The following is a 15,695-nucleotide window of genomic DNA, read 5'->3' on the forward strand; positions in this document are numbered from 1 at the left end:
CTGGGGACTGGTATTCTGTAACGATCCTATCCTCACAGAGCACCAAGTTCTGACAAAGTGAAACTGATTGTTTACACTACACATCTTACTATGTTTGCCATTTGATGTTTCTAAGAGGTTGAATTGGCTTTTTTCCTTAATACATTCTCTAATTTTTTTTATTAATCTCATTATTTTATGATACATGGAATCAACTCATTACCCTTAATATACATTCTAAAAAGACTTTTAAAAATACTTTTTTAGAAGCTTCCAGCACAATATACGATAAATAAGACTGTTAAACAATTTTGAATCCTTGCTAAGAAAATGTGAAAAAAGCCAATGGTCTACTTTCAGTGCATACATAATCTACTAAATAAAACCACACAATAGAACCTTATTTTTTTCTTTATTGTAACCATTGAAACACCCACTTATATTGGAGATATTCACTACTGATGATGAACAAATTTCAGCAATGTTTCTGCAACTTTTCATCAATATTTTTCAAAAGAATTTGTCAGATAAAAAGCGAGTGCCTAAATTGATGCTTTTCTGCAGTCTGCTGTAGCTTACGGAGTCATTCACTGAAAACGGCGAACTCATACTCAAGAACATTTCCTATTTATAATTTTTACATTTACAAAAATATTTAAAACAATAATGACAGTTATAAAAACAAAACAAATATTACCTGTTATTATTACAGCATATATTAAGCCATATACAGTTAAACCTCTATAATACATACAACTTCATAGAAAATAAATACAGAAATTTAAATAAAAATAAATAGCAGTCACAAAATCATAACATTATTAGTGGCAAAATGATAATTCACTGAGGCTACTGAGAAGAATCCTCAGATTTGAACTTGACATTCAGCAAATATTTAACATATTTTAAATGATAAATATCAGAGACAGAGTAAATGTATTTTACAGCCATGACTAAAACTGTACTGAACAAGCACTTTGGAAACTGGCATAGCTATGATGACTATTTACCCAGAGTACCTTCAATGTCTCAAATGTTAGAATACTACAGCAACTTCTGTACCACTGCAAGGTAACCTGTTAAGCAGAATAAAACATGACAAATAAATGGCTTGAGGACATTTCCCCATGTAACGAGAGGGTAACAGTGATTTGTTACCCAAAGACCACATCCCAAGGTCTGGGAAGACGGGTCAAGGGAACTAACCTCCAAGTCAGCTGACTTCTTAATAGTCTCTAGCTCAAGGAGTCACATGTGGCAAAGCGGCTGATGGCAGCACATTTAAACCAGCAGAATGAAAGATCTCCCCTTCCACCGTCATTTAGCTTCCTTCTCTAGTAGAAAAGACTTCCTTAATTCACAGGGGTACGGCACAAATCTAAAAATAGATTGGATTTTCTCGTGCTAAATACAATAACCCCCTTCTCTAATTCCTCCTCCACTTTTCCCACCTCCTTCTTGTCCTATTCCTCCCCCTAGCTCTTCTTCTCCTGGTCTTACTCCAGCTTGCTGAGGAAGTCTAGCAGGGCCTGGTGAAACTCCCGGGGCTTGTCCATGTAGCAGGCGTGTCGCGCGCCGGCGAGCCGGATGGCGGCATGTCGGGGCAGCTGACTCAGGTTCTTGTAGGATTGAGCCCCCAGGTTAATGTCCTGCTCTCCATACACAATTAGAGTTGGAGTCTGTTAGAAAACAGGTGGCAAAACATGGGTTTTACAATGACGCCACACCAGTGTGGCTTCCAGAAGAACACCGGACCGAGATGGGTTTCAAAATAACACCAGACCGAGTGTCTGTCCCGTTATACTTCAAAAGATTGTTTCACCTCTATGAGGGGCTCATCAGGGCAATGCCATCGTCGTCTGTTTAGAAGTTCACCATTTATGGCTGATGAAAATCTCTTTTGATTTGTTAATTTTACATGCAATACAATTGACAATTTGCACAGGGTCTGCTTAAGCATAGATTGATTGAGTTAACCTGATAAATTAAAGTACAATACACGGATATGTATATCAGTGTTTACCCTAGGATTTTTTTCCAGCAGCGGCACATGGGATTCGCAAGGGTTCTCAGGTTTACGATGAAACTCATGGTTGCATGCGCGCACACAAACGCCCAAGCGAACACACAGCTGATTCATGGAACTTTACTACAGCTGATCCACCGATGTTCATGCCAGCATCTCATTTACACGTGCCATAAAGCCAGTCATCCACCAATGGTTCAATATTCAAATGTTATTCAAATTGTATAAAGAAAAACTTTTTTTTTAAAAGCATGAAAATTAACATTAGAATATGAAAGAGAAAAATGCAGCTTGTCTTCATTTCAGCTGCATACGTATCTTTTCCTCCACTGGGAATATAGTGAATAAAAATTGATTGGAACTGGATTCTTCACAAGTGGACTGTCTGGTGTTTTTGGCAAATAACCTACAAGCCTTCCATTGGTATAAAATGCTTAACCAATTAAAGGGACAGTCCACCTTCTTCACAAGTGGGCTGTCTGGTGTTTTTGGCAAATAACCTGCAAGCCTTCCATTGGCATAAAATGCTTACCAGTTAAAGGGACAGTCCAACTTTTTGGGAAATTCGCCCATAGTTAGACGATAAGATCGATACTAATTTAATCCCTGTGCGTCCAGTACAAAAATATTAGACCGTATCGACGGGCTACATGCTAACTGTGCTACCACTATGGTTGCAGAGAGGAAGCAATGTTAGCTTTATTAAATCATGATGGAATTTTAACATGTTAATTCTATGGCATGCCACTTCACACCACCGCTACTTACCCCCTTCACTAACAATTTTCCTGGGGTAAGCCCTGCAGTCCAGTTGATATAGTGGAGCTAAGTCTAGTAGGTGCTTCACTCAGAGCACAGCAGCAGCATCTCACTTGGTTACTGAACCTGCAGTACTTGGGTTGCGTGTACGTAAAAATTGACGAAAGCTTCAAAAGTATGAAAGCTTCTAGGTCTGCACATAGGGATGCCCTCCTACACACTCATTCATTTACCCTCTCACCCATACATGCACACATTCACACTTGCACACACACACTAACTCACACATTCAAACCCACCGGCACATACACTGGCCAGTCTGCAGTCTCACCTGGATAGCCTGGTACTGCTGGGGTGTGTAGTTCCTGGTTCCCACAGGGGCGATGGGGATGAAGCCACGCAGCTGGGCCCCGTGTTTAATGAGGAAGGGCAGGGAGAAGTGTCCGCTCATGGAGGGGCTGAGCAGCACTGGGGTCCGCACACCCAGCGCCTCCAGGAACCGAAGTAGCAGGTCCACCCGGTTTTGATCCGTCTTCAACGCATCCGAGTCTGGGGTGTTACCAAATCCTGAAACACCAAAAACAAAACTATGTTAATGTAATTTATTTATTTCTTTTTTAAACCTTTAAACAGAATTCCCATTGCTGCACCATGCTCTGTTAAGACTAGTACATCAAAATTTGCACAGTCAGACAATCACTTCTGTTTCCCTTTGTAGTCCACCAGCTGAGCTACTGCAGCTACTACACCAGAAAACTACGTAACTCGAGCAGCTGATGCTGGCAAATCCCAGACAACAGACTGATCTGTGTGCAGTAACGAGACAGTGACATAACTGCCTAAGAAGAGCAATGAGGCAGTGATAAGCCCATAAGGAGACAGGCTGAGTGCAACTGAGACAGATTAAACAGGCTCGCACCTGGCAGGTCCAGTGCAAGGGCCTGGTATCCGTTGGTGGCCAGCAGAGCCAGAGTCCCGAGGTCCTCCCAGGTTTTAGAGGTGAACGCCTGGCCATGCAGAAGAACCACCTGCAGTCTAGAGGGACGGGAGCACAGGCAGATCACCATGGGTCACTGTACTGCATCTCTACCAACCACCCTCTCTAACAATGTGTGCAAAAAGATATTAATAGTTTGGGTAGGCCTGGAAATAAATTAATCCACAGAAAGCAGTTACTTGCAAAAGAAAAACGCTGCCTGTGAGAGATACTAATTCCTATGCATTGACATGGGGGTTATATCATTTTTAGCTCTGTCCTTGAAGATGTAATGGAAAGGAAACTGTTCCAATGACTGACACATGCCTGCTGGAGGACACTTCCCAAAAATGCCATTTTTCCCCCTCACCCCCTTGGGTCACCCTGGAACTTTAAGTTACAAAGGAGGCATGCCATGGTTGGCAAAAAAAAACTGTGGCAAATTTTAAGCCACAAAGCAATTAAGTGGTGCAAACCATACCATAACAGCTCATTCGTATGTCTTACCTGGGTAGTATCTGCCTCCCTGCACCATCGATAGGCAGGGCCTCCCTGAAAAACAGAGGCGGATCTCCGGGGAGCTGTCCGGTACGGACTGTGACGTTAATGGTCGGAGGAGGTGGAGGTGAGGCCACTGATAGCCCCATCCTTTGAACCTCCAGAGACGGCTCCATGCTGCCCTGACGAATGGCCGGTAGCAGCAGGTACAGCAGCAAAGTAGCTAACAACACCAGGCCCAATACGACCAGACGATTACGCAAAAAGTTCATTTTACGGAGCTGTTTCACCTATAGGAAGGACGGGGAGGGAGAAATGTCAGACCATGGTATCCCACGGGAATGTTGGCACCTCGCGCTGCGAACTGAAACCAGTACGAGGCACAAATAAAACCAAATATGTGAGAATGATTAACAATCTATCTAGCTAATGTAACGAATTAATGTCTAACGTCAGTTACTTGGAATGAGCTAACAACAGTTACATGTTTAGTCAAACATGTTCACGGAGAAATATATCGCTAGGTAACTAGCGTTATGCATCTCTAGTGCAACATTCACAAATATAATTGCCCGGTGGAGCCTCGATTGCCACAGCCGCGGAGATAGACTAGCCAAGTTACGACAGCATTTCACTGCATACCTTTACACCCGCTAGCTTTAGCCAGTAGCCAGCTAGCTGGATGCATTTGTTTACGTTAGCCATCGTACTAACCGGACATAAATTTATCTACATGCAAGCAATCGCAATGACATCATATACAAGGGATATCACGTTATTCTGGAAATGTAAATAATGCCACCCAAAACTATTTACCGTACTGGGAGAAATCCTCCACTGTATGTACAACCCTGCGCAGCTGTCAGTTAGCCCAAAGCTATCTTGTTAGCTAGCTAGCTACCTACTGTACTGGAGTTTTGTATAACCGGACCGTAAAGGAACCTTTCCGGTAATACGTAATGGGTTCCGCAAGTTTTTTTTTTAAACTCTAAATGATAAAATTACGCGAGGTACCATGACGTAGGAAGTAATCTAAATTGAGGTATAATGACAACATTTCAGCAAATACGCAATGAATGTGCTGATGAATTATCAACCGCGCGCACACAAAAAACGATGGTTTCATGTTTCTGTCAACACGTCTTTTTCAGATGCACACTTTCATTGAATCCTAAGAACAAACCAGGGTTATCATTGCTGATCCAGGATGTAACATAAAACTAACTGTTAAACATAAATCAAACTCAGACTCAAACACCCTGTACCAACAGACGGCTCATATTTGGGGATACTTTTTGGGGGATCACAGCCTTTGCTCAACAAGAAGCTTCTGTCCGTACTCCTGTCTACGTTACAGTCCCGCAAACTGGTGAGTAATATTAGAGTTTCCACATTTTAATGTAATGCCCCATTTATTGAATACAACTGAGGCCTTAGTAAAATGAATGATGTGAGACTAGGGTGCTATTACGACTTGAGAGTGTCATTTCCTCCATTTCCTTCTGTACATTCTAACGCTAACGAATAATGTGATAAAAAAATTTCTTACCATGGATAATCCCTGACTTCTTTACATTCTGGACAGATGTGACTGCTAAGCGAATTTATCGCTGTTACCGTCGCAACACTGTCGACCCAAGCAATGCAGGAAGCGCTGTCATAACATTTCCTTTTGCCGTGAAGAGTGCTTGCCTGACCCAAGCATAGAAACGTTACCACGGCGGCGGAATTATATTGAGAAATACGATCTAAATGGTATTCCAACAGATTTGTATGACTGTAATTTCAACTGGAATTTTGACTTTTTTTGATGAACCTAAAAATGCAGTTTTGGTTAAAATATCACAACCACTAGGGTTGTGAGATTATGAGTAAAATCATAACTGAGGGTTAACATCTATTGCCAGTTATTATCGATGTAGAAATTGTGTTTTATGACAGTAGCTGTGCCTTGGATTTACCAGTGAAATAGCCTATTATGATTGTAGACCAATGTAAGAACATGTCCCCTCTAAGGCAGGGAGATCTAAACTAAGTAAATATTTATGCTAAGCAGCTTAAGTAGTTTATATCAAACCAGCTCATACAAACTGGAGCATGAATGAAATGCCCTGGTTAGCTGTATCAGTTGCTATACATTTTGTAGTCTTTCTTTATTTATTTATTTGTTCATTTTTTTAAATATTATAACCTAATCTACATCATATTCAAGTTCAAGGTACAGTTTTACACTGCGCTCCTAAAAGGTCACTCAGGCAATGCATAAGGTATAAGGCGAATACATAATATTCCACATACTCCTGAGAACTGCTTTTATTCCCACTCAGGTAAGGAACCTCACCTTACTGACCAGGTGAGAGAATGGAACCAGGCTGCACCTTGCCTGAGGCCCCCCCTTACCAGCCCTTGCCTGATGGGCTCGATGATATAATTGCCCTGGAAATCACTGAGGTGTCCCCCGACTTGGTGGTGCTTCAGCTAAAGGAGGACACTCCGGAAGGGTGTGGAGTGGAAGCATACAGAGATGATGGAGATGGTGGGGAACAAGGTCCCGTGTTCATTTGGGAGGCTATGCAGAGGGACGACTACAGCACCCAATGGAGGCCCCCTGGGGCCACCCCAGTACAAAGTCTGACCGACGGACAGATCGGAGAGTACTGCGGAATGACTGTTAACAGCGTGGCTGAGGAGATGTACGCAACATACACCATTCCAGAGACCTGTAAGACAATTATTCTATTCAGTTATTATTATTTGGCACTGGGGCCTGTGCGTAATGGGGGCAATGATGTTGAGTTTCACAGGAGGAACTGATGGGAAATCAAACCAAGAGATATAGAATGTAAAATACACTTGAAATAACAAGATCCAATCACTGCACTTGCTGAAATTTGCCAACCGAAATGACCGAAATGTTAATATAAATGTTAATATAATTCATGAAAGGTTACTTTATAGCAGGGGTCCTCAATCTTATCCAGAAAGGGCCGGTGTGGGTGCAGGCTTTTGTTCCAACCAAGCAATTACACACCTGATTTTACTAATCAAGGTCCTTAGCAAAGACTAGTGGCTGATTAGTAGAATCAGGTGTGCAACTGCTTGGTTGGAATGAAAGCCTGCACCCACACTGGCCCATTCTGGATAAGACTGTGGACTCCTGCTTTAGAGTAAATGGAGACTAACTCAGATATCAGAGACTGAATTGAGATGGAACTAAGATCTAAACCCACACATACAATCAGGTCCAGAATTATTGGCACTCCTGATAAAGATGAGCAAAAAAGGCTGGAGCTAACTATTAGTGAGGTAGCCATCTTTCAGTTTATTGGTTAACCATGAAGCTAAAACCAGCAAAATGGTGCATGTCAGGTTTGCATATATTACGTGTTAGAAGCTGGAATAGTCTATGTCTGGGTCTTTATTTTTCTGCTTCCCTCCGTTTAAGGTTTTGGAAATCTGGAGCTTCAGTTCTACCCATGTGACATCTGTGAGGCCTCTTTCACAGATGAGCAAGAGCTTGAAAGACATGTGAGTGATTCCCATTTCATAAGTGGGGCCAAGAGGAATGAACTGAGAGGAAAGGCTCCAAGCCTCATATGCAAGGAGGGTGGTGCACCAGGACAGACGCCGCCATTTGGTCTGGGTCTCTCACAGCCTAAAGTGCCCATGAGGAAGACTCAATCCCCCCCTCTGCAATGTGTGGTTTGTGGGAGGACTTTCAAGCAGCTAAAATGCCTTCAAAGACACATGTGGTATCACACATGGAGGCAGGGTCCCAGTAATAGTGTATCAGATGAGAAGCAACAGCCTGTGACAACAGGGACTCAAAATCCTTGTCCTAAGTGTGGGAGGACATTCAAGGAGCGCAAAATGCTAGACAGACATCGACGGATTTACCATCACAACCAGACAGTGGTCCTTCACAGGGGCCGCCATCATCCTGACCTGCTAAAAAATGTGAGCCCCCTGAGGTGCTGTGAGTGTGATCGACACTTTGGCACCAAAGAGACCTTCTATAAACACCAGTGCTTTCACCTCCGCAAGCAGCTGAGAGCTTTCAATGCATCAGGGAGGAAGAGCCATGGAGTGAATTTCTATCATTGTCAGCTCTGTGCACTTCCATTCACTGGGGGGCTGGAGTTTGAGCACCACATCAAAGTTACCCACCCTGAACAGTACAGGAAGGCTACCAGAAGGATATTTTCAGCTGGAATGACCAGGAGTAAGAGATCTCAAGCGTTAAAACACAGAGACAAGACTGTCAGCCTGGAAAATGCTGAAGTTGGGTTCCCCCCACAGACTGCTGACCCAGATGAAATACCAGCTATCACAGAACAGCAAGATTCTGAGCCTGTGCAGTTGTCATATCCCTGCCCTGAATGTGGGAAATCGTTCCATATGCAAGCATTGCTCAATAGGCACCAGAAAATGTACCACATTAAAGCTGAGACAAGGTTGCATAACGGTAACAACAGTTATGCCCATCATAAGTGCCCAAAGTGTGAGAAGACCTTCCGGACAAGAAGGATGCTACAAAAGCACAAGTGGATGCATCACAAAAAAAAGGACTTAACGTGCTGCGAGTGCAGACGATGCTTTGGTGCAGCAGAGACCTTCTATAAACACAAGTGCTTTCACCTCCGCAAGCAGCTGAGAGCTTTCAATGCATCAGGGAGGAAGAGCCATGGAGTGAATTTCTATCATTGTCAGCTCTGTGCAATTCCATTCACTGGGGGCCTGGAGTTTGAGCACCACATCAAAATTACCCACCCTGAACAGTACAGGAAGGCTACCAGAAGAATATTTTCAGCTGGAATGACCAGGAGTAAGAGATCTCGAGCTTTAAACCACAGAGACAAGACTGTCAGCCTGGAAGGTGCTGAAGCTGGGTTCCCCCCACAGACTGCTGACCCAGATGAAATACCAGCTATCACAGAACAGCAAGATTCTGAGCCTGTGCAGTTGTCATATCCCTGCCCTGAATGTGGGAAATCGTTCCATATGCAAGCATTGCTCAATAGGCACCAGAAAATGTACCACATTAAAGCTGAGACAAGGTTGCATAATGGTAACAACAGTTATGCCCATCATAAGTGCACCAAGTGTGAGAAGACCTTCCGGACAAGAAGGATGCTGGAAAAGCACAAGCAGATGCATCACAAAAAAAAGGCCTTAACTACCAGAGTGAAATCCGAGGTTGAAGACAAATGTTCACAGACTGGTGACACTAGAGGCTCATGCAGTGTAGCAACCAACACAGAAGAGCAAGGATCTGGAACATCAGACCTTCTACATCAATGCGGTGAGTGTGGCAGAATATTCCAGGTGCGCAAGATGCTGGACAAACACCAGCGGATTTACCACCGAGACCATTCTGCGGTTCTTCGCAGGAGCCGCAGTCACCCTACCGTGAGCCTCCTGAGGTGCTGTGAATGTGATCGACACTTTAGCACCACAGAGTCCTTCCATAGACACCAGTGCTTTCATCTCCGCAAGCAGCTTAGAGCTTTCAATGCATCAGGGAGGAAGAGCAAGGGAGTGAATTTCTTCCACTGTCAACTCTGTACACTGCAGTTCACTGAAGGACTAAAATTTGAGCTTCATGTCAGAGTTACCCATCCTGAACAGTACAAGAAGGCTGCTAGAACCAGATGTTCAGCTGGAACGACCACAAAAACAGGAGAATCCGGAGATGGAAATAATGGAAAGACCTATAGCAAACCAATCAGTGTTGCAAAAGCACATGTCAAAATTACCAGAGTGAAATCCGAGATTCAAGACAAATGTGCACAGACTGGTGACATGGGAGGCTCATGCAGTGTAGCCACCAACATAGAGGAGCGAGGATCTGGAACATCAGACCTTCTACATCAATGCGGTGAGTGTGGCAGAATATTCAAGGTGCGCAAGATGCTGGACAAACACCAGCGGATTTACCACCGAGACCATTCTGCGGTTCTTCGCAGGAGCCGCAGTCACCCTACCGTGAGCCTCCTGAGGTGCTGTGAATGTGATCGACACTTTAGCACCACAGAGTCCTTCCATAGACACCAGTGCTTTCATCTCCGCAAGCAGCTTAGAGCTTTCAATGCATCAGGGAGGAAGAGCAAGGGAGTGAATTTCTTCCACTGTCAACTCTGTACACTGCAGTTCACTGAAGGACTGAAATTTGAGCTTCATGTCAAAGTTACCCATCCTGAACAGTACAAGAAGGCTGCTAGAACCAGATGTTCAGCTGGAAAGACCACAAACACAGGAGAATCCAGAGATGGAAATAATGGAAAGACTTATAGCAAACCACCCAGTGTTGCAAAAGCACATGTCAAAATTACCAGAGTGAAATCCGAGGTTGAAGACAAATGTGCACAGACTGGTGTCACTAGAGGCTCATGCAGTGTAGCAACCAACATAGAGGAGCGAGGATCTGGAACATCAGACCTTCTACATCAATGCAGTAAGTGTGGCAGAATATTCCAGGTGCGCAAGATGCTGGACAAACACCAGCGGATTTACCACAGAGACCAATCAGCGGTCCTTCGCAGGAGCCGCAGTCACCCTACCGTGAGCCTCCTGAGGTGCTGTGAATGTGATCGACACTTTAGCACCACAGAGTCCTTCCATAGACACCAGTGCTTTCATCTCCGCAAGCAGCTGCGAGCTTTCAATGCATCAGGGAGGAAGAGCAAGGGAGTGAATTTCTTCCACTGTCAACTCTGTACACTGCAGTTCACTGAAGGACTGAAATTTGAGCTTCATGTCAAAGTTACCCATCCTGAACAGTACAAGAAGGCTGCTAGAACCAGATGTTCAGCTGGAAAGACCACAAAAACAGGAGAATCCGGAGTTGTACATAATATAAAGACCTATAGCAAACCACCCAGTGTTGCAAAAGCACATGTCAAAATTACCAGAGTGAAATCTGAGGTTGAAGACAAATGTGCACAGACTGGTACCACTAGAGACTCATGCAGTGTAACAGCTAATATAGAGGAGCAAGGATCTGGAACATCAGACCTTCTACATCAATGCGGTGAGTGTGGCAGAATATTCAAGGTGCGCAAGATGCTGGACAAACACCAGCGGATTTACCACCGAGACCATTCTGCGGTTCTTCGCAGGAGCCGCAGTCACCCTACCGTGAGCCTCCTGAGGTGCTGTGAATGTGATCGACACTTTAGCACCACAGAGTCCTTCCATAGACACCAGTGCTTTCATCTCCGCAAGCAGCTGCGAGCTTTCAATGCATCAGGGAGGAAAAGTAAGGGAGTGAATTTCTTCCACTGTCAGCTCTGTACACTGCAGTTCACTAAAGGGCTGAAATTTGAGCTTCATGTCAAAGTTACCCACCCTGAACAGTACAAGAAAGCTGCCAGAAACAAATGTTCAGATGGAACGACCACAAAAAGGTGAGAATCTGGAGTTGGAAATAATAGATGAAATCCAAAGTTGGAGACAAATCTGCACAGACTGGTGACACTAGTAGCTCAGACAGTGTAGCAACCATCACAGAGGAGCTAAAATCTGGAGCATTAGGCCCTCTATATTAATTCCATAAATATGGTAGGTGATTCAAGGTATGCAAAATATTAGACAGACACCTGAAGCTTTACCTCCATGACCAAATGGCAGCTCTTCAGGGGGGCTATGGTCAACCTGCCATGAGACTCCTGAGGTGCTGCGAATGTGATCGACACTTTAGCACCACAGAGACTATAGACACATTTCTATAGACACCAGTGCTTTCAATGCATTGGGGAGGAAGAGCAAGGGAGTGCATTTCTTTCATTTTCAGCTCTGCACGTGGCTGCTTCCTGAAGGGCTGGAGTTTGAACTTCACGTCAAAGTTACCCACCCTGAACACCCTGTACAAGAAGGCCGCCAGAGCGAAATGTTGACTTGGAGATAAGCTTTTAAAGACAGAAGAAAATAGACAAGGAGAGCTGTGCACAGACTAGATGGATGGGTGTGGGACAGAAACATCAGCAGGTGGTAGTGCAGGGTCAGATTCAGTCAGGTCCAGTGGGAGAAAATATAACATGACAGAAAGACTGCTTCCCTGCAGTGACTATGGGGAATGTTTCAGGAGGCATCATAATTTGAGGAGACAGCAGGATTCCCACACGAGAATAGCCAAACTGTAGGACTGCACAGAATGTGACAGGGACTTCAGCTGCCTAAAGCACCTCATACAACACCAGTATGTGCACGCTAGAGACCCCTTTTTCACCTGCAAGGTCTGTGGCCAGCGTTTTCATGATCCTGGCCAGCTGAGGAGCCACCATAAGCTGCACTCAGAGTGGGCAATGTATGGCTACAGCTGCTGTGAGCAGAAATTTGGGCCGGCTGGAGACCTGCACATGCACCGTGAGGGGTCCCATTTGGGGCAGGACAAGTTAGGCTACAGTGCATGCAAGAAGACCTACTATAAAATACAGGTCCTTTGGAAGTACCAGCTGACACACTCAAAACAATGAGCATTTCTGTGTGGCTTTGGCTGATGTGAGCACCTGCAGCAGCATGAGAAGCTCCGCATGTGTGAGCACCAGCACTATGGGAACACCAGCAAATCCACAAAAAGAGAGGCAAGAGAAGCCACGAGGGCTAACTGTTGCAGAGGGCAGACCCAGAAAGCATTTTGACGTCAGGGGATCCTGTAGGCATGTAGCGGATAGAACATAGGGACCCCTTAAATGTAGCAGCTGCGGCAAACACACTTCAAAGACTGCTACAAAGAAAAAGGGACACACGGACACACACACACTTGGACCTTCAGACATATCAGTGTGGCAGTAACCAGAGCAACTTAGGAGACGTACCCTAGGTGTGCCCTACAATGTATCCAGTAATAGGTCCATTGGGTCTTTCAACCCACCACAAAGGACACAAGGTCCAGGTCTGGCCCAGTTTGACCCAAGCCTGTTTTTTGGTCAACTCCATCACTGTACACCTTACAACTCAGTAATATGAATAGGCTTGAAATAAGGGAAAATCCACCATGAGGTGTTCGGTTATATGATTTTAATTCATGATGTGAAGGCAAAGACCCAATCAACATGAAGCGGAGGGTCGTTCTGCACACCTTAGAGAGGATTATCCCATTTATACCATAGTCACTTGCCAAAACATTTAAACAAGTGCATTCACTTATTTTCTTGGATGTTTTTGCATTCAAAATGATAAGTTATTAAGCAAGAGAGGTACCATTTCCCTGGCAACACATGAGAATCAGATTAATATCTGATTATGCCGTCCCATAATACACAAGTTTACATAGCAGTGGAAATGCTTCACAATTCGGGCACATAGCCCAAACCGTAGATATGACCTAGCAACCAGACACTCCTTCTAGTTCGTCTTGTTCTAGTCAAGTAGTTCTAGTCATTATGCTAGGTTCCTGTCATTTGCGTAACTTTGTATTAAAATTAAGTTTGATCTTGGGTCACAATGGTCTCACAGTATTTTTTTATACCATGGATAGCTAGCTAGCCATCTACTCTATTTCCTTCAAAACTGCAACTAAACTGTCTTGGCAAATTTATTGCAATGCTGTCTTCATTCAACTGAGCACCAACGATGATGTGATGTGCTGGAGCATAGCCTAACAACATAGCACAACATACTCTGTGAAAATAAATTTTGCACATATATACACAAACCTGCTTAGCTAGCTCAGTGTAGATGAAACTAAGATATTTGATGCAAAAAAATGTTCTCTGGAATACATTTCAGCCTCTGAAATCACAATGTGATGTTGATTTTTTAAGCTACCTGCCACATTTAGAATGCAAATCAGACTGTTTGTCTGGAAATACTTGCCATGTGTGCTTATCAGTTTTTAACACATGCTTTCCACCTAATCAGAATCAAGTAGTCACACAGCCCATGGTGTACCCATCTAGTATTGAGTGGAAATTTGTGCAGGGCTAAGGTTTCCAGAAGTTTTATATATAGATTCTTCAGATCATAGATTTGATTGAGCAATAACCACAGTATTACGCAACAGAGAATCCGGGGAGTATTTCAAATACTGCTGTACCTATGAGCCACTGAGCCTGTTACTATGGTGATAGCTTGGGCCAGAGACTTTGGAATGAAAGGAATCTAGGCTGTGTCCAAATCAGTCCGCCTGCCTACTGTTGAGTATAGTTGTTCAGTACACTGAATGAGAAGTAGGGGAAATTTTCACTTAATGAAGTGTACTTAAAATTGAAGGATGATTTACTTATTTTTGGGGTTTCGATTAGTATATTCAGGAGCATAGTTTTCAGGAAGTAAACATCAATTTGTTACCATAAATTTGATGCTCAGTTTCACATTAAATATGAGGCACAGGTTCGCTGACGTTTTTCTTCAACAATGACATACAAGGGTGTAATGTTGTACGACACTACTTTTTGCCTCCTGTGTATGGAGTAGTAGATAGTTTATACATTGTGGACACAGTAGATAGGAGGCTAATTCAGACACAGTGTAGGTAGCATCCTTGTTGTCTAGTCCAACTAACTTTACCTCGACAAAATGGCGGACCTACAGAAAATTGAGCTCTGTGACTGGATGATTCCTAATGCAATGCTCTTTGGGACCGGTAGTGTTTATACCTTCTACAATTATGTACAGTCTTCTACTCCTCCCTTTTTTCAATGAATCTAAAATTTTCACGCTATTGTTAATTTTTTCAGTTGATGATTCAGCAAAGAGTTTCATGCCCATCCCGGGTTGGGAAATGCCCAACCGGTAGCCTATCATTAGCTGTTTGTAGACCCAAGGTGACAACAAGTGACAATGTTGTTTGCTGTCACAGTGGGGCCAAGTGACAGCCAATGTCGAATAGGTGACGTCAATGATAAAATGAGTCATTGTTAAAGTGACACCCAGCGCAGCAATGACAGTCAGTGTTTAAGGTGACCGTCAATGTTAAAATGGTATGTAATGTCAAGGTAACCATACTGTTAACTGTTCAGTGTCACCTATAATGTCACTGTAATGTCTGTAAAAATTACAGACAATAAAATGTCAGGTGTTTAATCAAAGTGACTGGTATTGTTATTAAAATTATATTATCATTCACTTATATGTAAACAATTTTACATTACACAAATACTTTATTTTTGATGCGAATCCTTAATGCTGGTATAGGCGAAAGTGTACTGTAAAAGAGCATAACACTTATCAGGGCCAATGTTTCCTAGGTTGGCAGATTCTTTGTTCATAGTGCACCATTTTTCAAACTAGCAAATGAGTCCTGCACAGTTTGATGAGGTTGCCACATCACACGGGAAGCTTTCTGCATTCCTCATACTCCTAGTGAAGAGGCTACTGCTACCACTGAGTCTGTAAGTGTAGGTTAGGTGGGGGATGTGTATTTAGATGTGGGTCTTCTGACCTACATGAACATGATCCTTCTCCACAAGATGAAGGTTCTGATGTTTTTGCTTGTGAAGTTAAGATTAAATTATA

The 15,695-nt window shown here is 43.5% G+C and overlaps 2 protein-coding genes across 6 annotated transcripts; one reads left to right on the forward strand and one right to left on the reverse strand.

Moving 5' to 3' along the window:
- Positions 1 to 372: 372 nt before the first annotated feature.
- On the reverse strand, positions 373 to 5,939 carry abhd14a (abhydrolase domain containing 14A). Of its 2 annotated transcripts, none has more exons than XM_035389392.1 (5): positions 5,788 to 5,939; positions 4,248 to 4,528; positions 3,684 to 3,799; positions 3,096 to 3,331; positions 373 to 1,658 (listed from the first exon to the last, which is right to left on the reverse strand). In XM_035389392.1, the coding sequence occupies exons 1-5, from the start codon at positions 5,788 to 5,790 to the stop codon at positions 1,476 to 1,478; spliced, it is 819 nt and encodes a 272-aa protein (XP_035245283.1). In that variant the 5' UTR covers positions 5,791 to 5,939; the 3' UTR covers positions 373 to 1,475. The 2 variants fall into 2 exon arrangements, with proteins under 2 accessions (XP_035245283.1, XP_035245284.1); XM_035389393.1 differs by lacking the exon at positions 5,788 to 5,939 and adding an exon at positions 5,055 to 5,196.
- On the forward strand, positions 5,278 to 15,305 carry LOC118211858 (zinc finger protein 721-like). Of its 4 annotated transcripts, XM_035389383.1 has the most exons (4): positions 5,278 to 5,607; positions 6,566 to 6,960; positions 7,684 to 9,427; positions 10,580 to 15,305. In XM_035389383.1, exons 2-4 carry the CDS (start codon positions 6,600 to 6,602, stop codon positions 11,646 to 11,648), a joined length of 3,174 nt encoding a protein of 1,057 aa, XP_035245274.1. In that variant the 5' UTR covers positions 5,278 to 5,607; positions 6,566 to 6,599; the 3' UTR covers positions 11,649 to 15,305. The 4 variants fall into 4 exon arrangements, with proteins under 4 accessions (XP_035245274.1, XP_035245271.1, XP_035245272.1 ...); XM_035389380.1 differs by having other exon boundaries at positions 7,684 to 15,305; XM_035389381.1 differs by having other exon boundaries at positions 6,571 to 6,960; positions 7,684 to 15,305.
- Positions 15,306 to 15,695: the final 390 nt, after the last annotated feature.

Source organism: Anguilla anguilla, chromosome 13 (genome assembly GCF_013347855.1).
Source record: "Anguilla anguilla isolate fAngAng1 chromosome 13, fAngAng1.pri, whole genome shotgun sequence".
Lineage (NCBI taxonomy): Eukaryota > Metazoa > Chordata > Actinopteri > Anguilliformes > Anguillidae > Anguilla > Anguilla anguilla.